Source organism: Centropristis striata, chromosome 8, assembly GCF_030273125.1.
Source record: "Centropristis striata isolate RG_2023a ecotype Rhode Island chromosome 8, C.striata_1.0, whole genome shotgun sequence".
Classification (NCBI taxonomy): domain Eukaryota; kingdom Metazoa; phylum Chordata; class Actinopteri; order Perciformes; family Serranidae; genus Centropristis; species Centropristis striata.
The window spans coordinates 31,480,015-31,507,570 of NC_081524.1; the positions used below are offsets into that span (position 1 = coordinate 31,480,015).

The 27,556-nt window shown below is 38.5% G+C and overlaps 2 protein-coding genes across 4 annotated transcripts in view; both read left to right on the forward strand.

The window, feature by feature from the left end:
• LOC131975865 (myelin basic protein-like) overlaps window positions 1-8,502 on the forward strand; it is a 46,812-nt gene extending 38,310 nt beyond the window's left edge. For both annotated transcript variants that reach the window (XM_059338665.1, XM_059338664.1), the window contains exon 4: window positions 7,983-8,502. In XM_059338665.1, coding sequence (XP_059194648.1) covers window positions 7,983-8,281 — 299 coding nt within the window. In that variant the 3' untranslated portion in view covers window positions 8,282-8,502. The remainder of the gene's footprint in view (window positions 1-7,982) is intronic.
• Window positions 8,273-26,497, forward strand: LOC131975866 (myelin basic protein-like). 2 transcript variants are annotated; one of them, XM_059338668.1, is made up of 7 exons: window positions 8,273-8,526; window positions 17,414-17,518; window positions 17,689-17,715; window positions 18,689-18,718; window positions 20,414-20,485; window positions 20,630-20,648; window positions 24,998-26,497. In XM_059338668.1, exons 1-6 carry the CDS (start codon window positions 8,407-8,409, stop codon window positions 20,630-20,632), a joined length of 357 nt encoding a protein of 118 aa, XP_059194651.1. In that variant the 5' UTR covers window positions 8,273-8,406; the 3' UTR covers window positions 20,633-20,648; window positions 24,998-26,497. The 2 variants fall into 2 exon arrangements, with proteins under 2 accessions (XP_059194651.1, XP_059194652.1); XM_059338669.1 differs by lacking the exon at window positions 18,689-18,718 and having other exon boundaries at window positions 20,423-20,485.
• The last annotated feature ends 1,059 nt before the right edge of the window (window positions 26,498-27,556 follow it).

Genomic DNA, 27,556 nt, shown 5'->3' on the forward strand with positions numbered 1-27,556 from the left:
GCTCCCCACCCACGTGCACAACGCGGCAAAAATATTCTGTGTGGATAACTGATCTACGTTCAACTGTTGACATCCCTAGGTGATTTGGCTTTATATCACTGTAAATCTAATATCTTTACATGTTTATCCGTTATATGTAGATTTTAACTCAGGCCCTAGGTATGTGATAGCATATTTCCTTATTTTGTGAAAATGTATAGTAGTACTGGGTGATATAGCCAAAATCTTCTCTTCTGCTCCGGCTTCGCTCCCACATGCAAGGATCAGAACATAAAGCGTTTTCCAAATGACATAAATATTGCAATGATGCAGTTCGAACACCAGTTTTCCACATTGTGATAGAAACAATATAAAGAAATATATAGACATAATCATATTGACAATATACAGTATATAGTCATATTGCCCAGCCCTGATTATAAGGATGTATTAACAAAAAATAAAAATATTATGCATAACTTGCAGCTCCTAAACAGAATATTGCATTGTTTTCCTTTGGTGTGACCACAGCTACTGACTAAACCTTGTATCACCTTCTTGAAAAAAATCTATACAACACATCAAATAGCACACACCTGTATTGATGTGAGGTAAAACTTGTAAATGTTTAATCCACTCTTGTCAAGAAAACAAGTGATGTAGAAAGATGTGTAAAAGATAGAGGGTGAAAATAGCTGATGTTTGTCAGTAAACAAATCGATGCGAGGAGCTGCTGGGGATGGTAGGCCATGGCTTTCATCATATTTGGTAGCAGTGCAAGGTGAGCCCCACAGCTGCTTGAATAAATACAGACGTGTTGACACCGCTGTGTACATGATGGAGCTTGGAACACTCACAGCACATAAGCCAAGCCAAATGTGGCTAATGCTCAGTATGCAGCTTCGGAAATTCAAAGTGTTTTTTTGGGTTTTGCTTTGACTTTCCAAAAAAAGAAAGATGTTTAGCTAACGGCATTACAGTGGTACAGTGGTTTGCCTTTGAATCACATCCTTCCCCATTTGAAATCACTGCTCAAAGTGAAGTTAAAAGGTCATGAACATGTCCTGGGTTATAAGAAGGGAGTGGTTCTTCTGTAGCTCTTATCTCTTCCAGAAAAATCTCCGGAGGACTAACGTCCTGAATGCCAGATGGGGTTTCAGAGACAGAGAGGGGCTTTTTTCTCAAGGCTTGTGGGTGCTTCAGATCCAACATGAATGCAGCGGCAGAAGGATTTTTCACCCCTGGGTGGGAGGTTTGGTTCAAGGCCACATAGCGATGGATGTTTTTTCAGAGGAATGCTTCCCGTGCCTCAGTCCCACCACAGTCCTTGTTGTTGTCCCAAAGGCTAGGCTACACATCCTCTTCAAACCGAGGAAGAGGAGGAAAAATGAGGAGATTGAGGCCCACACCCTGCATACCTCTTCCCTTGTAGATGCTGATCTTTCCCCTCTTGCAAGGGCGCCAAATTTCTGTTGAACAGATCAGATCATGTATGAGACAGTGGCGGTGACAATTGTCCTGGGCTCAGTAACCTGAAGTTGTCAGACCATGTCAATTATCCCCTTTCTTTCCACAAGAATTGTCAGGCCATTTTGGAGCTTTAATTTCCATGGGAACATCTTGGAGATGGCATATAATCAAAATGAGGTAACAGGCTAATATCTGATCACCCTCATCTCTGCTACATTATGAGAAGCTGAAAACAAATTTTGACTCAGGCCAGTATCTCTTGGTGCTTATAACAGCAGGTGTTCAGAGCAATGTGTTACACAAAGTGTGTGCACCAGATTTTGACCCCACTGTCTTCCCCTTTGGTGGTTTAAGGACCTCTCTGCTAAACCAGTGATAGACAGGGGGATTTCAACCATGAATTAATCAAGTATTTATGAAGGAAGTCCAACAAAGCGAAGGCAACATGCCCTCAGTAGACCCCAGCCTCCCTCTGCAGAGTTATGAGCCAGACTGCTGGATAATTGGCCCTTAGAAAGGACGATACAGAGGAAAAAGAGACATGCAGCATCAAATTTGGCCTTTTGTCTCCTTCATTTCTGTTTAGCAGCACCTTAGCAGACGGTGAAAAAATCTAAATATGTCATGAAAAGCTTATTCCCTTCTCTTTTAAATGTCCTTAAATGCTTCCTAGGTAAACACACCATCGCTCTACCATAAGCTGCCACAGTGAATAGAGAATTTGCAGCTATGCAGTGACTTTACATCACACAAAAATACAATTAGTCAACGTCGCCAGGCTGAGGGGCACAGATAATGGCAATTTTTGAAAAATGGGTTAGGTGTGCTGAAGGTATTATTAAGTTCTGCTGGGTGCTGATTGATTGTCTGACCCGTGGCAGTTGTTCTTATTAAACTAAAAGGAAGATTGAGTCATAGTGGAAACAAGTCAGTGTGTGATTGACTGTAATGTAGACATTGAGCCTCCACCCAATTAAGAAGTCGGCACACTGAGGAGCGCCTGGCTGTCACACAGCTGTCAGTGACCCAGCCGCTGAAACTAGGTGGCTACAAAGAATCTACCTGAGTCTCAGTCATGTCAGGTTTATTTTACACTTAGTACTGAACTGACAGGAGCCAGGATTTTCAGCTATCAGAAAGAAGGCAGCACTATGTGGGCGGCACGTAAGGATCCATAAGGCAGAGAGAACTCCAACAAACAAACCAACAAGATCATTGTGTCCTCCTAACTTCATTATGTAGCATGCTTGTCATATTACGTTCCAGTGCAGTGCCTGTACAAAACGTGCCTGTTCAGAACGGACTGATTGCTTGGCCTCCTGTAATACTTTCGCAAGAACTGCTCATCCAAACTACTTCACACCCAACAAGACTTGGGTCCTGAGCTATACAGCTGCCTTGATGAAATAGTTGCACCCCCTTGAAATGCTAGAGCACACATGTCATTTGGTAACAGCAAACTTTCTGGGACTAGACTATTTCCCGGGGAAAAGCATTCATTCTGAGGTATGCACTGTTTGAGTTTGCTACAATGTGACATCTCGGCACTCTAGTCTTTTTTCCTTGATCTATTCTTGAAAGCTTATGTCGTGAGTGACGGAGAGCGAGATGTACCCAGCATGCTGATCAACGATGTAACAGTTAATAGGGTTCCCCTCTCAATGCTGAGCACATTGTGTCCATAACTAACTACCCATAAATATGTCCCACAAATCTTAAGAGCTTGCATTCGACACTGCACTTCCATTGGGTCCACAGCAATACCAAAATCAAAGAACAAACATACATACAGACTGGAGCAAGACGGATAATTTGGTCAGCCAATATTATCAGCTGATATCAGGCTATTTTAGCTATATCAGCATATAAGTTGTCCGATATGCACCGATATGAACACTTTTTTTTTTTGCAGAACATATAATAAATTAATGTGATTTAGAAAATACCATCATCATGTCATTTTCCCACCAGAGCAAGTCATCGTACACCAGGATACTCGTATATATATACACATGAAGAATGCATATAGATTTGAGAACCTGTAAACTGGAGCTTTACTTACGCTGGTGCATTTGCTTACATATCTCAAACTTTTATCTAAAGTCACTTAATAATGTTTACACATTAGGTTTCAACTTGTTATCTTTCTTTTACAGACATCACGCTCTTTTGTTCGAATAAATAACAACATGTTTTCGTAATGGAGATTTGGAGGTTTCAGTTTACAGATACTGAAAACAGCTGATCACAATCACAAGCACTAATTAAGGGACCACGACCTGCCCTTTTCCTATTTATATCTAATGGCGACCAGAGAATAATAAACAACGCCGTTCACTATCTGATCTAGGCTGAGGTAGATGATAATGGATGGATCAGTCAGTCTTATCTTCACTGTACAGATAAGTAAGCAATCTAAATTAAGTAAATATCCAAGAAAATCACTAAAAAAAGTGAGTAGCGCAGGGATCAATACTACTACTGTTTCATTTGTGTTCGGAGGCTGAAAACAATTTGGTTCGAGTCATTGGTTCGTCCACCATCCTGCATTATTACGCAAAATGTGTGGGAGAGGATTTTTCGGTAATGCTTTATAATAAGGTCTTTGTAATAACCATTAATTAACAAGTAATAAGGCCCTTCTAATGCTTATTAACATTATTGTGTGTTTATAAGCTTATAGAAGTGTTAATAATGGCATTACAAACACCCATGACCCACCCATTATGTCTTTGTCATGCCTTTATTAATCTGATTTTGTTTGCTTATTGATATTAAAATATACTTTATTGCTCATCTATTATAAGTTAACTATAAGTTAACTATGCTTTTTGCAACTATCGGATCTAAAGCGAGAACAATGCCTTATTACTTGTTAATTAATGGTTATTAAGGACCTTATTATAAAGCGTTACCGATTTTTCTTTTATCCACCAAAGGTTATGGGTCGAAGAGTGACTTTGGATTAACCAGAGAAGTCACCACCTGGCTCAGGATTCACTGAGTCATCGGCATTGACCAACAAACCTGTCTGTCCTCCACACATGTAATATTGTCGGTTTTTGCATTGGGACACCAACACCCTGACTAGTAAGTTACTCATAAGCACATAACCTTTTTTATGAGCCAAACATGGCGGACACACAGCCGGTATTATGCTTCTGTATTATTGACTGTGGAGGGTTGTTAAAGTTCAACCATGTCAGGATGTTTTCCTCTTTGTAATTTGTTTTTTATTGGTATTCTAGTGGTGGATGGTAGCACCACTGGGTTTATAAAAGGGAGCTACAGGTGATGGATGATGGAAACGATTTTTAAGAGGACCCATGGGCAGGACACTGAAGGACACAAAACAATACCTCTCTTATTTATTCTACTAACAGCCACATAGGCTCTCCTGAGAGGAAAAACATTGTAATACAACATATTTACTGTTTGTGATAAAGAATAATTAGATATATTTCACATTATTTACTGCGCACAGATTATACATTAGATAGAATCCATTGTGATGATTTTTATGAGTCTGTGCTGCTGTGGGTGAGGATACAGCTCCATATACTTATGCACAATTTAAACAAATGAGCTGGATTGATTTGCTTATTCTCCTGCAATCCCTTCAGAAATGTCACAGATCCATAAAACATATTGAGCATGCACTGTGTCTTTCTAATGAGCCTCACTGTTGGCTGCGGAGATCCCAAGCCAGCTCTTCCTCAAGTGACTGGCAGGTCAAACTGTGTGCTAACGAACTCCTGGGAGAAACTTGAAAACACAACAGTAAGTCAGGGTTTTTCCTTTGCTTCAGAAACAGTTAAAAAAAGTTTTCAGGCCAACAAAGGAAAAAGTGCAAGCAACCTGCTGACAGTTTGAATAATCTAAGTTAAGCAGTATAGAGCAACTCAGTGTAATTACCTCTCAACTTTAGGAGTTTTCAAAAACTCGGGAGAGTATAGTAGGTACATATATCATCATCTCTGTGAAAGAGATGGGGAAATGCAGTGCTTAATAGCGTTCAAAACTTAAATCACAATATAGTATTGGGTCAGTCTTTGAACCCATCAGCTATGATGATTTAGCCTCTGGTGGCGATGGCCAATATCTTGATGGTTCCATTGAAGACTTCGGTAACGCTTTATATTTAGGTCCTTGTAATAACCATTAATTAACAAGTAATAAGGCCCTTGTAAGTCCTTACAAGATGCTTATTAACATTATTGTGTGTTTATAAGCTTATATAAGTGTTAATAATGGCATTATTAACAGATTTAGATTTATTAATCTTATTTTGTTTGCTTATTGATATTAAAATATACTTTGTTGCTCAACTATTATAAGTTAACTATAAGTTAACTATGCTTTTTGCAACTATCGGATCTAAAGCAAGAACAATGCCTTATTACTTGTTAATGAAAAAATACATTATTTCATCCATTCCTTACACTTCTGCTTTTTATTTTTTTTTGGATAGGCTGGGGAAAAAGTCATCACCCTCCAAACTCTTATTTATTTTGTAGAGATTGGTATTGGGTCAGTATCAAGACTTTTATTTTAAGCCTCCACATCTGATTCCTTTTCCCTGGCTTAGGCAGATAGAAACAAATGTCTGAAAGCAACACCAACAGGTTTAATTTTTTCTATCAGAATAATTTGAAAAGTCAGGACATTTTTACACATAGGGGCTTAATAACCAGTGTCTTCCTCTTTGAACAAAACATGACTAATTTTCACAAAAAAAAATTCTTGCAGCAATGATTTTTAGATATAAAGTCTTGAGAGAAAGTCTGAACAAGATGCATCATCTGCTTTGAAGCAGCTGTTAACCCTGACAGAATTTGATTACTTTACACTGAGGACTTAAATCGTCTCAAAATGACCTATAAAATAGCTATTTCACCTTGACAAGAAAGGAATTATGAGGAACTGAGACACACTGAGTGCTACGACTTTCACTTTTACAGCAGTGCAAACCACTAGGTAGTGGAATTATTGATGTGATAAAGAAACCACTTGGATGGCAGGAGAATGGTATTATCAGATCATTTTTGTTAAAGCTTTTAAATCATTATGTGTTATTTCATAAGTTGTAAAATGATGGAAAAAAAACTTTCTTATTCTATAGTTAAGCAACTGATGAGTTTTGGTCAGTCCTACATAAAAACTGTCCATGTATATTAAGATGTATCTGTCTGTCTGGATGCCATTACTTACAATAAAACTTTTAATGGTCACAATGCATATGCAATTTAAAACTTTTCTCTTCTGAATAATGCTGCAGGTCAAATGTGGTCGCTGACAGTTACACATAATCACCCTTGCTTCTGGATAAATGCCTACGATAAAGGAGGAACTACAAAATTGGGCATTTCCCATAAACATTGTTTTGATGAGTAACCTTTTTATATAACGTAGTGATGTGTGTGACAAAAAGTTGTTCTTCAGGGCTCCTCGGGGAACATAAGTTGGTTTCAGTCTTTACACACCAAGTCATATTTGCATCTATTCTTCATCTATATTCACATTTGATACATGATTTGCATATATGCCAGAAGGAAATCAAGCTGAAGAACTGGTTGGGCCACACTGGCAGATTATTATGCTGGTGTTGTCGGTTCAAATGCATATTTGTAAAGTTATTCCATCTAAAATTGAAGAAAACAGTATAAATGTCTACATGGCAGTTCTGCACCCAGAGGCAGCAGCCTTGTAGCTCTCCGGCCCCAAATCAGATAAGTGTCAACGTGCATTGGGTTGAAAATCCATACTTATAGGAGTTATTTTAGTGACACTGGGCCCATTGTTTCTCTGTAATAACTATGCAGCTCTGACAACAGGCCACTGTTTGGGCCAATATTAGCATGCAGATTCTCTGGTGTAGTGCTACACCATTTCTGTCAGTACAGTGTGTATATTGTTTCAGAGGCAGGAATGCACTGGATGTCCTCTGCTGTGGGAGCTGGCTAACTTAATGGATAGCTGTCAACGTGGACGTTAGAGAAGCAGCTGCATTTCCAGCTCAGTGGAACTAATAGGCTTGAACATTGTTGTTACATGGGTGAACTGAAAAATGAGCCATGATAATGTAGGAAGACATTTTGAAGACATTTTATTGTGAAAAAAAACATATTTAATCATTTTATTGTATTAAAATTAGGGGTTATGCAAGCACTCTCATGCATTATGCCCCACTTAAATTAAGCTGTGCATGCACAGTGCACCTGCTACATTGTTGTGACTAAAAAGTCTGCACCTGAGAAAACAGAAGGGGATTTAGGCGCCCTAAGAAATTGAGCGCTGACCTGAAATAAAATAGTTTAGGAATTTAGTAAACACTTGCTAATGTCTTTAATCTTCAATTTCTACCTTTTCCTTGTGGGCAGGTGAGGTTAGGTCCAAGTAAAAATGTGATCTGTTAGCTCTGCTGGTCTCTGCAGCAGCAGGAAGGGCACGGTCTTGTCAAAAGAGCCCATTGTGCTGCTGTTGTGTGCCATGCAGGCCCAAGCCCATAGATGACCCTTGTTGTTTCTGCGCAGGCCTGGGTGAGGCAGATGCGAACCAGAACAATGGCTGCATCTTGGAGAAGCCGGTGGTGACTGACTCCACGGGCGCTGAGGGCCCCCGCCAGCCCTGGGCCCATGCCAGCACAGCTGACCCTGACGCCGCCACACCACGCCCCCACCTGGCCCGCCTCTTCTCCCGAGATGCCCCGGGCCGAGAGGACAACACCTTCAAAGAGCGACCCTCCGAATCGGACGAGCTACAGACCATCCAGGAACACAGCGGAGCGGCTTCAGAGTGCGGGTCGGAGAGCCCCGAACAGGACCTAGAATAGGCTAGCTTTTTTTTTCCCTCCCTCCTTTCTTTTCTCTTTTCCCTCCTCTTTTTCGGTCTCTCATTTAAGAGAGAAACAAGAACCCCACATTTGACAAATACAAACCAACCACTACTACACCAACCATGGCATCTGCAAGCAGCTCTGCACAGGCCGCCTTCGGGCTGGGCCGGAGGAAGAAGAACCCCGGGCTCCTGGATCAGATTGGAAAGTTCTTTGGAGGGGACAAGAAGAGGAAGAGCAAGGTGAGGAAGCGGGAGAGTCTATGTGAAAACTCAACCTTTCTTATGTATCTGTTCATTCTGCTGAAACACTCCCAGAACCACTTTTTACTTCTGATTCTTTAACAGAATTTCTTGTAAGAATTTGTTGCAACATATTTGTCATATAGATTTGGTTTTATTATTGTTTTTATGGTGAACCGAAGTCTCACATTGTCCTATGATTCATCCTAAGTGGCTAATAGACACTGGATAATGACTTTGGGTGGGGTTTGTTTCATTTTATATTACAAAGAGCTGTGATTTTGAATCATTCAAATATACATTTCTATATTCTTCTGTTTTTCTTTCATTTGAATGGTACTGACATTAGTAGCATTTTCTTCTTCAGTTAGATTTAATATATCTGTTGTAGATGTGATTTGGTGAAATTGTTTGCTGCCATTTGTTTGTTTATTAGAACGTCAAACTGGATCATAAGCAGATGTGTTTCAGTTCAGGTACTTTCCGAAATGATGATGATGGAGGAGATGGGGAAATTCATGCTTGTATCATTGAGATGTAATAGTGCTACATTATTTTGGATTTTCTGGGGGCATTAGTTACTCTGCAGAGCTTCTTTGTAGAGAGTTATTGTCTTTGATGTCTCCGTCTCTGGGGGCATTTAAAAACTTCTGTGATAAGTCCCCCACAGGAAGGTACTTCACTACTGTTTGCACGGTACAGCAGTCAGATAAGCCACTTTCAAAGCTAATGATCGCATTATGCTATAAATGATCAAAGAGATATATGATGTTTATTAACATATAATGATATATATTAGAGTAGGAGCATATTATCATCCTCTGTTTGGGAATATATACAAGAGTCTGCATTCTATAAAGTAAAAACAGGCTGATTATGAGGCATTTGAGCCAGCATTGCTTTTTAATGACTTTGCACTGTAGTGTTGTCAAGATACCATCATTTTAACCATTTGTATAAATATACACAAAATATATACAAATATAACAATAATAATAATTGAGTTTACTTTGTAAGTCAAAGAAAAGTTGTTATAGTGTCTAGAGCCCAACTGATATTGGATTTTCGGTCCAGTGCTGATACAGATATTATGGAGTAAAACATTTCAATATCAATATATCGCCCGATATAGTTTATTACCTCTGTTATAAGGTCCAGGCAGAATGGGCTAAACACTTCAAGTTTGCTGTTTTATGTTACAAAATGCAAATGTTATTTTTATTTGCGCCAGCTGTATTTTGTTACAGTGACTTTAAGCTTTTGTCCTCTTTGTTGAATGTTATTATAGAGTTGACCTCACTGTGAGCAGCTTTTTGTCGCTCATTTTTGCTGTTTGCCACAAAGCCCTCTGCTGGACTTATATGTGATGACACCATCTGATTTACCCAAGCGTCTTTTTCTGCATTATATTCTGTTTAAAAAAAATAACAAATACACAGCACATATTGGACCCCACCTATGGTAATACCGATATATCTGTTGGGCTCTTATAGTGTTTGTCTTTGCTGTGCTAGGTTCCATTTGTACTCCTGGCACCAGAGTTTCCATCAGGTTAGACAGACTGGGATCCACTTCCAGATATGAAGGGCTGCTTGGCACTGTAGCCACAACCATTAAAAACCAGACTGCACAGAGAGCACTGGTGTTCCCACTGCTTTTCAGTCCATTGGCCCTGCACTCAATGATGCCCCCTGGAGGTGGGGATGAAATTGAATCTCAGCTTGAGCACCAAATATTGTGAAAACATTAAGTATTAAAATGTTGGTTATCCTGACAACACTACTGTACCATGCTAAAGCTAAACCCCAAATCCTTGCAGTGCTCTCAGAAAAAGGAAATGCAACTGCTGCTCTGCATGTTCCATCAGGAGTGCTCATTTTGACTACTGTCTGAAAGCATGGACAATACTGAAGATGCTTTAAAAGGAAAGCCAGGGAACAGTGAACCAAATCTTGGGGACAAAAATACCCTCTTTAATTTTCAGCCTGTTTTCCTGTCCAGCTTTTCTAACCCTACAGAGCACTTATCTGCAGGTTTTGGCCAGGTAATTGCAAAGAAACAGCATGAATACTTTCATGCACTCCCCCCGCGCCTTATGTCAATTATGAGAAGGTGTTTAATGTAGGATTCAGGATAAAAGTGAGTTTATACATACTGTGTGCTACAAACCTCTGCTTTAACTTTTTCTGCTCATCATATTATTTTGCTTTTGTAAAAATGTTCAGGGAAAATGTCAACAGAACAAATTGTGAAGCTTTCATTCAACAATAGTGACCAATTTGCTGCAGTATTTGTTTGATTTTCTTTTCCATTGTCATGGAATTGTACATTGCTCTCCATATTGATGACAGGTTTATGAAAACAAAGTTGTACAAATATATATTTATGTATTCACCAAGGGTTTGCCTTCAAAGTGATGAGTGTTCACATCTTAAGTGAATAACAGACAGGTTCGCCCCTCTGTTGCCTCTAGCAAAAGATCAACCTGCACTAACTTTCTGCTGCAAACACTTATTTTTCCAACAAGAATTTATCATGAAGACAGATTTTTTTTGTGCTTAATTTCTGATCTGCCCTGCCTGTCTGTGTGCACGGATTCTCCACAGACGTTCTAAATGCATACTTTGTTTTCTAGGCTGCGGTATTTTTGGGGGGAAGATTGTGTCAGTGTTTTCTGTTGGATCTTTAATATGCATGCTTATTTGAGTAAGGCTGAATTGTTTTAATGAATATGTGGCAGGTGTGGAGACGTTTAAAAGCTGATCCTTTATGCTCTTCGTGTCTTTTGTCTGATTTAATTTACATCTTTGAGCTTTGAGAAGATGTTAAGACATTAAGAGAGGCATGTTTCATTAAGTTTTGAGATGACGCCAAAAAACTCCAGTCTCAGGACATAAAACAACTGCAGGAAATCTGCGTTTCAATGCTAACAGATGTGGGATCATTTCAAATTACAGGGATAATGATGTGCTAATTGGAAGGAAAATGAACTTTGCATGAACATTAGCTACTCAAGCAAAAACGTAGACTCGTAAAGAACAGAGAAATGTTTAATTTCCATATTCATTTGTTGCATGGCAGACAGAATCAGTCCTATAATGCAACACAGGAGTGATTATATGAGTCAGGCTAAACCAAAACTCGTGTGATTCTCTAACCCCAGTGTCTTGGATGAAGAGGGGGTGTTAGCGCTGCCCCCCCTCACATCAGTCTGCTCACCTCAGGTTCACGTGTCTTTGACCCAGTCGGAGAGTTTGTTTGAACCAGCAGTGGGTCGGTGCCGATCCCTGTTTTGTTACGCCTTCAACTTTGCAGTGGATACTTGTAAACCATTTGTATCTGTTGTGAACTGTTGTGACCGGTGACCTGTTCCTAACCTGATCCTGTTCTAAGCTTTTTGGATTATTGCTTGATTAAAACTCTTTAACAACACCCTCAGCTCTCTCTTTGTTTTGTTTTAATGCTTCATGTCTGTCTTTTGGTTCTTTTTCTGTTGTAAAAGTATCATAAATTGTTTTAACTGCTCTGCTAACAGCCAGCCAATTTCAAGTGGTGTTGCAATGCATCTTTCTAAGATCAGCCCCGAGCAACAACAAAAAGCATTTATTCAGCAAGTTCATCTGCAGTCTAAGCCTTTAAGATTATAGACATCAAAACAAATTAATATTTTCCAAAGTTCACTCAGTCAATCACATGAACGTACATCAAAACAAAAGGAATTATCAGAGGAAATTTAATGGAAAGCAGAGTTTATCTCCAGGCTGATAGCACTGAGTGATGGATGAGTGGCTTTACCTATTTGTGTGAGCCTTGAGATGAAATAGCAAGAAGAGAGAATAAAACGGCTTTCTCTCACACTGTAACTGCAAAAAGGGCACAGCTTTGTCATCATCATTGTTTTTGTTTTCTCAAGACGTGAGTGAAACGGAATTCATTTGTTTTGACTCAGCTCGGAAAGCCGCACCGCCACAAAAAAACAAAAGAAAACGGCTCAGAAATTCAGTCAATGCTGACTCATTTTGATTCCTGTTTGAGATGGCAAAATGTGGGCTTGCATTCCCTTGGTAAGATGGACCGAGAAACGAATATAGCCCAGTACGCTGGCACAGGAAATTGTTGTACACAACAAACACTGTCTGGGAATTTTGGACAGACATGCATTTTAATTCCATTTAAACACAAGCTGCAAATAATTGATAGTGCAGAATTAACAGCAGGCCTGCTTTATTAGTCACACATGAAGGAACCTGTTGGTGTGTAACCTCTGAGTTCAAGAAATTAAAAGTGCAAATATAGCTCAAGCGTTTCATTTGTAGGGTTTAGTTATGTTCTACTTACCTAATACAATAATTAGACTTTAGGGACTGTCCAAACATTACTTTTGGGTGGAGTATAATATTATTATTTTTTTTTTATGTATTTATTTAAACAACGCCCTCTTCAGCATCATTATATAATTTTTCAACCTTTTCATTGAAAGAAAATTACAATAGTCCACAATATCACAAAATAAAAAATAAAACATTTATTTAATACAAGTCTTTTCGCCATTAAAGTGTCTGGACACGGAATTCGGAGCATATTGATTTCCTGCACTCAACATGATGGTTGTTTACTGATGTTTTAAATGTAAAGCCCCTTTAATAGGAGCAAAAAAATGTAAGATGGTACACAAGTTAATAGAAGTGGAATTAATAATTACCAGACTACCCTCCCCCCTTATATGTTCTGTACAGTCCCTAAGAGAATGAGTTTTTTTCTTCATCCCTACAGTCTACTACAGCACAGATAATGTCTTAATTACCCTTCCTTTTATTTGGGATTTGATCTTGCGAGGCACAAGACCTGAATGCCTTCCAAGGGGAACATGAAGCTGCAGATACCATGTTTGTGTATCTGTTTGTCAGCCATATCGATTGGCCCCGCGCTCCCTCTGTTCATGAATCTGAGAGAGCGCAGTAACAGAAAGAAGTCCCAAGGGTTAAACATAATTATTACTCCTTTCCTCTGCTTGAGTGAGGATGCACAGTCTGACAAAGAGTGCTGCTTCCTGTCGTTTATTGCTGCAGGGTAAATACCTGATTTCTTGAAAATATGCTGTAGAAATTTCAACACGATTCTGGATAAATATTAAAGTCAATGTTCAGTCTGAAGTGAGTGAAATAAGGATCAATCTATTATTTATGATCTTGATCTATGAAGATATTCACAATTGATGAAGCTTCTGCAAGTCTTCACTGCTCAGGATCAATTATTAATTATCATCCATAATAATGCAGATTCCTGGCCCAGCTGTGACCTCTAACCTCAGGAAGCAGTTGTGATCATTTACCTGCAGTAAAGCTACAGGGCATGAATACCTTGTAGTTCAGTCTGTGTCCTGAATCCTGATTTCTCATATAAAATGTGTACATGAGCAGAAATATTTGAGGGCTGCCCAGTTTACTGACAGAGAGAAAAAAAAGAGTTACATGAGAAGATAGATGCCTCTCATTGCTAATCTGATAATTATGAAGCTGGGACCAGATGATGCTTAGTTAGCTAAGCATAAATACTGGAAACAGAGATACAGCTAACCTGGCTTACTCTAACATGTTTTAGATGAATTTAACAAACAAGATGTGGCATATCATCTTGTGAGCTTTAGGGCAGCTGGCACTAAAATATCTCAGCAGATATTGTATGAATTTGGATTGTGTACAAATGTTCAACGTCCCCAGGAATGAACCTGATGACTTTGGTTATTTTTTTCTAATGTTATTTTATGTTGAATGTTATGTCTTAAAACCTGTTGGACGGATTGCTGTGAAATTTGGTACATTCATGTCCATTATAATCACTTTACTGATCCCCTTAATTTTCATGGACCAAACAATTATACACTCTTCTGTACGCTCTTCAGTGGAAGGCACCATAACAGAGTAGTACCCTGGTGGTGGAAAAAGATACCAAACTCCATCCAATCTACTGAGTCCCTCTCAATCTTTAAGAAGAGACCAGAAGACCATCAGACTTTTGGGCCATTTTTTTCTTTTGAGGCTCTAGCAGACTCAGAAGATATTGATAATATATTGATATTGATAAAATATGAAACAAGAAATTCCAAGGAATCCATAGGTACTAACAATGTCGTCAGATTTTGGCAGAAACTTCAAAGTTAGGCTGCCATGCAATGTGGGGCAAAAGCCACTTGGCACTTTGCATTTAATTTTTCTTATCCCTGAAGGTTGCTGCTTGTCAACAGCCTCACTTGTTTCAGATTGGACAGAGCCAGACTAGCTGTTTTTATTCAAAACAAAGCTAACCTTCTCCTGTTTCATTAGCTTTATGTGAAATGGACAGGTATGAGGGTGATATCTACTCAAAAAATCAAATAAACTTATTTTCTAGAATGTTGTCTTTAAAGACATTTCCACTGTCTTTTGTGCAGTCTCTATCCTAAAATAACTATAAGTCAAACTATAGCCCCTTCAGTAATTCCAGGAAGTTGCTATTTCTTTCTTCTTCATCTCTGTATATTTCTTGTTGTGATGAAAAGGAGGAGAAGAAGAACTGGATAGTTTTCTTGAGCAGAAGCCTTGATTGAAGAAAACAAAAAGAACACCAACTACAAAAAAAAAAAAAAACTCCATCAACAGAAAAATCAAAAAGAAATGTTTCACAGGTGCTGGACAAATTGTGTGTATGTGTTACAGGTAGACATGTCTTTGTGGCTCTTTTCACCCTGAACTACTTCTGACATCAAACAGGGATCAATGATCCTTTTCAAAGACGATACTGAAGTGAATGTTTGAGCTGAAGTTGGAGAAGCTGTTCAGCGGAGGCGTAATATCCTCAACATTTACCAAAACAACTTTTAATTTAGCCTCATAAAACTTCTTTTAACGACAGCTCAGTCTTGGAAGAATGCCTCTGTGTCACTACTCAAGACTTGCAGGTCTCCATCATCATTAACAGCATGGCAGGAGCTCATTTACAGAACCTCATTTACATTTGGATGCACAAAATGATCAATCCCCATGAGAGCAGTTAGATAAATTATTTAGTGTCATCTTTTTTTGATCTTGTTGTATTTGTTTTAGTTTATTTAGGAAAAAAGCGAGAACAAAGTGTGCAAAACAGGAGATAAGAAGAGAAATACACCGGAGAGACTCACTTCACATCAAAGGGACAACTGGCTGAAATTGAGACTGTACAAGCAGGATTCATTCAGCATTATTTGATCTCCTATTTCCTCTCGCATCTCTTCCTTCTCTCGTCTCCTCTCCCCCAAACAAAGGCAGGATAGCGGGCCACAAAGGCTTCTCTATTTTCTCTCCTCCCTTTTATTTCTGCCTCCATTTCCCATCATTTACATCCTGACAGAAACACATAGACACAAGAGGACATCATTAAAGGGTTCACTATTGAAGCATAGTGGGAAGCTACGCACAATGACGGCAACAAAAAATGACGTCTTTTCAAATCTGAAATAGTCATTTTTACACACACTGTATATTTCATGAGTATTCTGGGTTTTTCCATCAAATGGAACAAAACTTTTCTTTATATAAGCCATGATTGTCCATCTAGATACCCATTTTGGGTGATTTGTGTCCTAGATGGAAACCTTTCTTTTTCCCTGGGTTTCCTACACTGTATTGATTTAATTGTCGGTTGGTCCATTTAAAAAAAAAAAACCCATAAAAGACAGTAAAGGTGACGTATAACTAACACCACATCTATCCTTTTGTGTAAATGGTGTTGGTGGTGAAAGTTTCCCCTCTTTCTGTTACCTTACGGTTCTTTGATGTGAGATAATGGATGTGAATCATCAACAACACACACAGACAAACACACAGATTTTGCTGTTACATTAATGGGGTCAGAGAAAGGGATGAATGAGGTAACATTAACCGAAAAGACTGAACACATAGAGTGGGTGGAAATGATTTTTTTTTTTCTTTTTTCGGTGGGCTGCAGGTTGTTAATGGCGTTCGGTATTAGAGGAATTATACTGTTCACCTTTTATGTGTGCTGCATAACTTAATAGAGGATTCTTTTTTATTCCCGAGTGTTTTTACTCAGGCCTTAAAGTCAGAGGATATCGACCCTATTAAACAGTCTTCCTGCCATACTTTTTATAAAGTCTGACTTTGAAGAACTTGGCTGCATCAATTTGTTCTTTGGGATAATAATTAGTCTTTCTTTGTTAACATCAAACGGCTGACAAGAAAATTCTGACATCCTCAACTGCTCATTTGTTCCATTTTAATTTGTTTTTATCCTGATGTGTGGCTAAACGTTGTTGCCAGACTGAGATAAGGGTTAATGAGGTGATGTGGTGTTACTATTAATGCTGCTAATTGAATCTATCTGTAGCTGGATGGATTTTTATTGTGTTGAACAGACGGTGAAAATGTTTCTGATAAGGATTGTGTAAATTATCTCACTGTTATGCACACAAAAACTACTTCACATAATGAAAAAGCTGGAAATATAAGCATTATGTGATTAAGATATTACATCGCCATCTGTGCCAAAGTTGGCATCCACTGTCATTCTTAATATTAATATTCCAGGTAAGTGACCCTGTTTATGGGATTTTAAGATGCGGCTGCCTTCCTTTGCTGCTATGGCAACATGGAAATGTAGTGTTTTGGAAATTATCAACCTTTAAGAAAGTGAATCATTTCGTAATTTGATGTTTTTGTCCTTATCATTCAACAGGTAAGTGGGACAAGCTACAAGACAATCTACAATAGCATATGACATTTAATGGGGGCAAAAGGCCTTTTATTTGTTCATATTTTTTTTAATATAATATATAGTTTGCAATATAGTTTATTGCATAAACTTAAGACATGGCTTATTGTGTTTTCCTTTCTTTTTCTCTTTTCCTTCCTAGGGATCTTTCCGTGGTGCACTGTCTCCAGGCCCTCAGAAAGCTTCTGCGACTTCCCCACGTAAGCGTGGAGCAGAGAACGCTGTGGTCCACTTCTTCCGCACGATCGTGAGTAATAAATAATACACTCGACCTATCACAGTATCTCAGAGTCTGTGCATCTATCCCTGTGTCTTCCACCTTTCCCTCCATGTTTGTCTCTTTGCTCCTCTATTACTTCCTGTAATCTCTCACAAACTGTGAAATCTCTTTACCTCCTGTGATTAACTCCTCTTCAGGTGTCCCCCGCCCCTCCCAAGTCTAGGGTGAGTCTGCTTTATATTGCTACTGATGAAATTTAAATATACACCAATGCATGAAATACAAACATGGTAGATACATATATTCAAAGGTAATATATCCAGAAAATCAAGGATTGTAGCTAAAGTACATTTTATGTTCATGCATGTGATACTGAAACTTACATTTTTTACATTTTTATGACAAAACATTATATAATATTAATATTATAATATGAATTTGCATTTAGATCACTACAACTCTGAAAATTTGCACACTTAACCCTTTATCAGGCGAAGAACCGTATTTGGTAACTTCAGCGGATATCCAAATATTTTGAGAAAAAAGTTGCAAATTTACTAGATTAAAGTGGCAGATCTACAAGAAAAAAAGTCGCAGATTTAAGAGATTTAAAGTAGTAAATCTGCGTGGAAAAAAGTCCCAGATTTATGAGAAAGAAGTGGGGGAAAAAAGCAACTTTTCTCGCAGATTCACCACTTTAAATCTCTTAAATCTGCGACTTTTTTCTTGTAGATTTGACACTTTAATCTAGTAAATGTGCAACTTTTTTCTCGACCCCATTTTGATATCCACTGAACTTACCAAATACAGTTCTTCGCCTGATAAAGGGTTAACATATTCAACCGTTCAAACAGAATGCTTGAATACAATTTATTTAGAACTAGTGGTGTATTTTCAACATTATTTTCTACATGCTGTATGTCTTTGTTTCTGCTGAATGTCACTAAATGTGTGCTCTTTCCGATGTGAGCATCTGCCTCGCTCCTCTCTCCTTCGCCCCAAATATCTGCTCCTCCTCCCTCTGTTCCTCATCTGCTCCTGCCCCCCTGTGACCCTGTGACTTTCCCCCCGGACGGACCCTCCTACCTGCCTCCTCTCCTTCCCATCCTGCCTTTGGGCTGAGTAAGACACACATTTCTATTTGTCCCCTCTCTCTTTTACCTCTTGTCCTTGTCTCTTGTTTCTCTACACATCCAGTGGAGAGGACTAGCAGCCAAGATAGGCCTGGTAGGTGGTTTTAAAAAAAACACAGAGATATCATGCCTAATTAAACTGAGGGAGCAAGTGAGGTCACCCTCTCAAACAGCCTTGTGACGCCTGTGGCTGTGTCTCCATTTAGTCTCCATCTACCACTTTAGCCGTTGTAATCTGTCCATACATCAGTGATAACGCCCTCATTTCCTCCCACCATACCCATTTTGTAGCTTTGCAGCCTGGCTTGTCCACATCATATTCGTGTAATGTATATTCATGATAACACAGGCATTGTTCTGAACTTCATTAGCCGTCTTTCATTTCCAAAATTCCTCTGTGGCTGGCTGCAGTGAGGCTGTCTTCTGCTTCATTTGGGACGTTATCAGCACTTTATTTAGGGCCCTCATGCTTGTGTGTGTGCGTGTGTGTTCAAGTGTGTGGTCAGACAAAGGGGACTCTCCTTAGGGACTGTATGAAAATTATTTGGACAAGACAGGGGGTCAAAAATATATTTTCAACCTTCCTTTGCAAGATAGTTTAACAGTAACATAAATAGTTCCAACAAAACAATAATGCTTACATGCTCCACATGTTATACATTTTGAACTACTTATATTAGAGCCTCTCTTGTCCTCTCATCTCTGATCTGTGTAAGCAGTCCGCAGTTCAGTGTGAGTTTCACTGAATTTCTTTCATGTGACAAATGTTGATCTCAGCCAAGTCATTCACAGCCTCCCAGTGTCTCTGAGGAGTTCAGAATTTCTTATTTTATTTTATTTTTTATAAGATCTGGTTAGTGTGAACACTTTATGTTTGGGCAACATTTTAAATGTCACATGTAGAATAAAGTGATTTTGATAAAAATTTCACCATTTAAGGATTTATTTAAGTTTCCTTTAGAAGAAAACATAGCAATGTCACACTCATTTATATTATTATGACATGTCTTTGTCACCACTTCAATCATTTTCATATAGCGTTTTCTAAGGGAATGACCTTTCAAACCAGTTTATATAGTACATGTTTTTTTTATGAATTTTTGGTTGGATTTCAGCATCTCTTGTTTTTCCACATGAAAGAGTGAAGCTTCATAACCATATAAGGTGTTTCATCAAAGAGTCAAGCAGTGAGTTCTGAAATGTTTCCAAAATAAAATCCATCTGGTTGATTGCATCCAGCTTGAGGAAGTGAATAATGAATGTGATTGAAACACAACAGGAAACTCTTCAAGAGTTGATTAGCATTTGCTGTCATGTCAGCACATTGTCACGATACAGTGATATGCAGGATTTAGATGACTGTTATATAGTAAGTAAGACGTGCATGTTTTTATAATGTGCACAAAGAAATTCCACAATAACGGTTTCAAATTCTCTACAAGATATGCAAGAAGAAAACTTTTCCTTTTCATGTCAAACTTTGCTGCTGTAAATCTTTCCTTACTCATGCATAATTCACATGAAATACTTGGTTGAAAACTTGGTTGCAGAAATGCAACACAATTATACTGTAAAAGTCAGGCAAAATTGGATTCCATCATAATCCTCCGGTATTTTGAGTTTTTGTCGAGCACCGGATCCATCACTCCTGAGCACACACGAGGGAAGGAGGTCTGATGTATAATATTCTCTTCTACCTTTCTGGCCTGGAAAGATCCACCACATATATCCAAGATTTTTTTTTTTTTTTTTTTTTTTACCACACTGACTTCTTTTCTTCGTCCTGCAGGGTGACCAGAAATCAGCCAAGAAGGCCAGTGCAGGGGATGGCAAAGGCACCCTGACTAGGATCTTCAAAATGGTAAAATAAAACTCCTTGTCAAACACTTTCCAAGATATTTCCCAGTGGCTTTTCTCCATAAGTTCTCTTTCCTAAAGCAAAAATTGCATAAAAAGGATTATTTTATCTAATCATTTTCTTGCCCCTTTATTTTTTCTACCTCAGTGATGATATCAGCAGCAGAGTGAGTAACTGATTCGTGATGGAGGGATACTTGAGTTTAACTCACTCCGCATTTGTTCAACATTGATATGCTGAGAAGACATCCTAATCTCATTACCACTGCAGCAGCCGCAGAATAATAAGAGGCTTTTAGAGAAAAGATTGATCATCGCGCATGCTGCAAGCTTTATGCCGGCGCTGATATAATCATGCAGAAGATGGTAGATCCAGCTCTGATAAGGGTCAAGTATGGCTATAGCTAACATACTGTAACTGCTTTACAGGGAGGGAGTGGTTGCTTATGCACAATATGTAATATAACATTATTATGCAATTTCATCAATGGCTTGCCAAGCACGACTGGCTCCTTCAGGTACTTTGGAGGACTCACTGTGCACAATTATAGGCATAATATAAAACTGATCATTAGGCACAGTATACAGTACCTAAAGAAATACTTTTCAATGGCCAGCAATGTGTATTATATTTTAATTTAATCTAAAAAACAGGCATTTTTATAGTTGCTTACTACAATTTCATGGTGTGTGATGAATATACTAAAAACATAAAAATACATATAATTTCTTTAATCAGATTTTGAAATGTTTATAATATCTTGTTATTTATTTAAGAACTGCCCATGATATTTAAAGCTACTATAATCATAATACAATAGTTATTGCTATTGTAAATTTTTTACAATAGCAATAACTCAAATATTTATGTATAATGTGAAAGGTGAGAAAAGCACACGAGAGAACTAGAATGGCACTTGGACAGCACAGACCTCTGCCAAGGCCGATGGTGCATTCAGGTGCTTATCAGATGGGCCCATTTCCCAAGTTGTGAAGTCATTCTTCCGACGTTATGTGAACACAATATGGATGCTACAAAGAAAATGTGTTGTGTTTGAAAAACCTGTTTATAACTGTTTAGAATATTTGAATGATAGCGAATAAAATAAATGAAATGTATAAGGTGAGCTAATATGAGGAGTTCTTTTTTCCAATTCTTCTGACAACACACAAATGACTGCCGTGTTGCAAAAGGGAAAACTAAATTCTGTATCTGCCCTCTTATTCAGATGTATACCAAACTGAAAGGGTTCTTCCTCAACCCATGCTCCACTCTTCCGTCCTTCATGAAAATCCGGCCAGTAGTTTTTCCGTAACCCCGCTGATAGACAAACAAACCAAACCGAAAACGTGACCTCCTTAGTGTTTGTAATTGTCACTGAATTCGACAGTTCTCTTCTATTTTAGAAGTTTTTTTCTATTTTAACATCTTTCAGTCTCACATTAGTATTGTTTGCAGAAGTTATAGGCAGCAATTGTGAAGCATTTAGTGGCTAAAGATACAGCGCCTATCCAAGCTGATGGAGACCAAAACAGCAAAAAGTAGAATGAATACTGGATTTACATTTACCATGTGTTCAGAGACATCAAGCAGTGCTTCTCCCTGTCTGCAGTGGCGGTTCTACACAGGGGCCTACAGGGGCCACTGCCTCTGTGAAGAAGCCCTTGGCCCCTGCTGTGGCCCCTGTGTCAAATTAATAAGAAAAATGATCAATTTATAACGATGAACGACGGAACAATTCTTATCTATATTTGGTTCAAACAATACCTCATTGTACACAAAAGGAACCCAGCATGTGTACACTGTAAAATAGTTTAATTGTGCAGTAAAAGCTTGTGTATTAAGAAAAAAAGATCATTCCTACTGTACTGCACTTTCAAATAAAATAAAAAGTAATTGTGCAAAAAAATTAGATATGTCATTGTCGTACAAAAATAATAGTTATTGTTGGTAAGTCTCATTGTTTCAATCAGTGTATTTGTATCTTCCAAATATACTTAAATTAGATCTTTAAATAAGCTAAAATAAAGGTTTTGAATGCTTAAATATCATCTTTGCCGTTTTTTAATGTGCCCCTCTGATTAAACACTGGCCCCTGCTTGGCCCCCACAGGAACACTGGTCTAGAACCGCCACTGCCTGTCTGTTCAAGGTGTAAATAGGCAACATAATAAGGTGCTATGCTATGTATCAAAGATGTGTTATTATAAGTCCCCCACTATCCCGACCTTGGTATCACTGAGTTCTTAGACAAAAATGAATGCATTGAAGTACCTCTTAATGTTTTATTCGCTAAATAGCTTAAAACATGAAATGTCAAACCAGCTCCGAGCACAGAAATGACTCCCGGCATGACTCAGTGATTTGAGGTTTTCAAACTCCCACAGGAAAAGTTTCTAGACATTCAGTCTGTGGACAAGTCACCCAAATTTTAGGTTTTAGCACCTTCATCAGCAATTACTTCAGATGGAAGTATTCTCAACTGCTTCACTTTCTAATTTCCAGAACAGCATCCTATTAGCTTTTAATTACGCCAGCCTCTCTCACTGTACCTTTGCTTACTTAGTTTAGCAATTATTGAATCTGGAGAGAAATCTAAATTTCCCTGGGGCTGCATCCTCATCTGTAGTGGTTAAATTGTTGTCATGAAGCTACGAGAGAGTAAACAGCTCTGGAGATGAAGAACCTCTGGGACGCTCATTTCAAATCTTTCTGATACGGCTAATCATTGTTGACTCAGTGCCATCATATTATCTGTTTCCTCCACACATAAACAGGCTTCACAGTCCTAGTGAAAGTGAGCATAAAGCTGTATTAACTTTTAATTAACGTTTCACGCTTTGTTTCTATTCAGTCTTTTTTGCTTTAATTTTCCGACTTTGATTTTTTTCCGTGACAGATAAAGCACGAGTGCAGATAGATTATCTTCCTCAGCAATCCATAAAGATTTGTCTCATTTGTATAATCTTTCTGCTTTTCTGCTTGAAAGAGTAGGATGGAAAAATTACAGTCTGAGAGATAGCTTTGTAATAAAGACAGGATGTGTAATCTGAAAATGAGGACAATAAAACAATAGAACACATGTTTTGCCTCTGAAACACTGAAATGCTAACAGATCACAAAAAAACAATATGCTGTGACCTGTAGAAGTCTGATTTCCTGTCCAACTGCTCAACTATATTTTTCTCTTCACTTTAAAGACAAATACAGTAGGCTCTTCCTCTTACATAACTCATTTTTCTGACCTGCTTGCAAAATAACGGTTGCCAACATCAGTAGGCTGTACTCATGAACCGTTCCAGTGAAAGGTGATGCACTGGAATTCATTGCCAGACTTTAATATATTTTACTTGGTATAGTATAACTTTAGCTTATAGGAGGTCAAAATGGTCACACATTATCTAATAGTTTTGACTTTTGATCTACTTTCCTTAAAATGTTAACGTGTTAAAGTATTTGTTTGTCTTTATCACACAGCATTTTATTGATTTGATTTTTATTTTGTCTTCTATCAGCTTCAGTAACAATACACCATTGCATCAGGCTTGACAATTGGCCACAAACTAACTAACTTGTTTATTTCTCTCATTAAAGAATGACTCTGACTTTTCCATGTTAAGGCCAGGACTCATTATTCAGGAAGAGAACTTGATTTAATGATGTCTGAGTTCGACTCTCAGGCTTGATGAAAGAACTGGTAATGTCTGACGAAATACCCAAATTAAGGCCTCTAAGATTCTTTCCAGTTATCCAGACAGCTATCAATGTTGCTTCATAATGGCCTTCATCAGTGGCAAAGACCAAACTTTCTTTCCGTAAGAACTTATTGCCTACAATAGACCCTTTGGTGCAAATGGCATGATTAAATATGGAACATTTCAATTGATTTTTCAAGTGGTTGGATGCCTGAAATAAAGTGTCTGCTTAACACAAGTTCAAGAGATTGTAGCATTTTGTTCTACAACTTGAAATAAATCAGTAAATACCCCACTTTTTGAAGCTTTTATGTGTCTCAAAAAAAGGTTGCTAAAATGTAGCTAAATCAGACAACAGAGGTTGTTGTGTGTCATCGTCAGATTAGAGTTTGCAATGTTGCAGTCAGTTCATTATAGCCTTAGCTTTTAACCACTGGCGCAATTATTTAAACTTCAAAACTCATGAAAGTAGTGTTTTTGTGAAGATTATCTTGCTGATCAAAATGTGTAAATAAACATTTGCCACAGACTTTTCTGCAATAAACCCAAATCCAATGGAAAAATCCAATTGGCTTTTTTGTTGGAGAACAAGTGGGATGTTGCCTTTTGGGTTGGCCTACAAAAATCCGGGCAACACTCCGGCCTCCACCTAAGCTCCACCCACAAGAAAACACCATAATGTTAACTAACAGAAAAAAGGTCCATTACTGTCCACTGAAAACGTGTCACCAAAGGGCCAGACTAGCACCAGAGTAGTCCTTTAATGCCAGATGGACTTCCACCTCCACATTGTCATGTAATGTGTCTTGTCTGTCCTACAGGGAAGCAGGAGTGCTTCTCCAGGCAAACGCTGAAGTCCCTCTCCACAACCCCTTCCAACAGCACGAGGGCAGATGTTCAAGATCACGGGACTAAAGTGGGGAAAAAGAGGAAGAAAAGGAGGAAATCTTGTCACCCCCTAAACTCACCTTCCCCTCCGCCTCTGATAACACTCTAACGTGCGCTAAATCCCTCATTTCCCCCATTACCTCCCTGCCCCCCTGGCTGGTAGATAGCGACACAATCTGTTGCCCCCCTCCCTCTCGCCTGCATGCGTTGTGCTGAGTCTGTGCAGTCATCATCATTAGCGTGAACTTTTTGCTGAAATTGATCCCGAAGCCGCTCACATGTGCAGCCAGAATGACCCCTCCCCCTGCGATGGCTCTCTATACTCGTGCTTGAGTTTCTGTAGCGTCTTCGATGCTTCTTCTAACAAAAAAAAGATGGCTGAACGGAAACACACCTGGAGCAGGTGAAGGATCACGGCCGGTGCAAGTCCGACTGACTCGACCGTCATTGCCGCTTGCTGATTGGATGAAATGGCCGGGTTGTTTCTGTTTTTAAAAAGAGCGGTTTTCTGTCTCGTCACACTGTCTTTGTCATTCCCTCGAACCTTTTCTGTGAACCCAAACAAAAACCTGTGTCTAACAGATTTTACATCCTTATGAGAGCCATTTGGTCACCCTGTGTTTTTTTTTATTCAACCTTTGTGTCTTAGCTGTAGTTAAGCGTCTTGTCATGTAATGTGATCTATGTTTGTCATTAGGGCCTAAGGCTGGCTGTGGTTTTTGTGGTAAGAATTTAATTTCTAAACCTTCTAAATCATATATTCTGCAATAGTCACTGAAGAAAAACAAATAAATTAGTCACTTCTAATGTATTTCTTTTTCAGTCCATGAGATAATGATATAAACTAATTCTCCTCTCCATATATATGACTAAATCATTTCGTAGTGCACTGTTTTCCACCTCTAAAAACTGCCACACAGAATCTGGAGTGTAATGTTAGCGCTGCAGCATGGTGCCAGATTCAAACGTTTCCTCTTCGCTTTAGTGTAGTCTAGGTCTCTCCTTTGTCTTCGCTGTTTCTATCTCACGCATGGCACACATACTGTAAATTAAACACACAAGTGCCTTTCCTCCTGACTACCAAAACAATGTGCTGTGTTGCCCTTCTTGTGGATAGTTTAAAAAAAAAAACACAATTTCAAAAAGGTGCTCTGTAACTAACACATTATAAGGTGTTTCTTGGGAATGTGTAAGTTGCAAGTTTTCTGAAAAAAAGAAAAGCTCAGCACTACCACTTGTGCTGTGCAAAACATCCATCTTCCACATGTTAAAAAGCATCTCTCCCACTGTTTGCTTGAGCCTTGTGAGTGCTGTGTAGTGTTCTTGTGAATGGATCCTGTGGATGAATGTAAAAATCCTCTTCATTATTGTATGTGTAATAAAACATGACCAGCCACTTAACTGAGAATAAAAAATAAAAATTATAAAACCTACTCTCTGTGTTGTGGAGTGCGTGTTTCGTCCGGAGTGGCATGACCGATGGTATAAATGAGTCATCATCAAGAAAACTGAAGGGTAGTGAAGTGATGTAATTGTGTCAGGTCTCAGCATCACAGCAGGCACATGAATGTAAGTAGTAGTTTAGATTAAGTTTCTTTCATAAAGGCGGAATTCATTTGCTATTCATTATTCATGCCGAGCTTTCCCACGTACTCGTGACCGGAACAGCTGAAGCATCATTCAGGCTTGAGTACAGTCACACAGAGTATATATTTTCATGTTGGAAATGACAAAGGTACACAAAGGCTCGCTGTGAATCACACACACACACACGCACGCACACACGCACGCACGCATGCATGCACGCACGCACACACACACACACAGACACACACACAAAATATCATCTTTACCTAGTGTTTATTAAAAAACATTTTTTATTCCTTTTAATTATCCATTTTTTATTATCTTTAAATGAACATGTTTTTCACTCCAATGAGTTTTATATGCATCATTGGAAATGCAGTATACTGACATGTTACTGATAATAAATTGGAAAGACATTACATCTGATCCATTTTAATAACAGATCTTATAGTGCAGCGGGTGTGAACGCTGCTCGCATGTTTTTGTTTGGCCATTTTCTTGTAAAAGTTTAGCTGGGTTTGACGTTTTACTTGGATTGCTTTATGCTGGCACACCTGCTGCTTGGTAGACTGGCAAAGAAGGTCAAATATGACTCTTTGTTTTATAAATTTTCGATCCATGAATGTTTTATATTTGTAAAACTTTCCTTGAGCAAAGAACAATTTTAAAAAGCTGTGGCGTCATCAATTCAGCTACATTTTTTTAGCCATATCACCAATTTGCCTCAAAGGGCTTTACAGTCTGTACAGCAATAACAAAACAAAACAAAACAAAACCTAAACGGGGAGAAAAATAGAAGAAACCTCACAATGTAAAGCCTATGTACAGACACTCATATTTTTGCATACTTTATACGGAATCCAGAAAACTTTTTTTGGCCTATGTGCCAGGCAAGCAATTCTCAT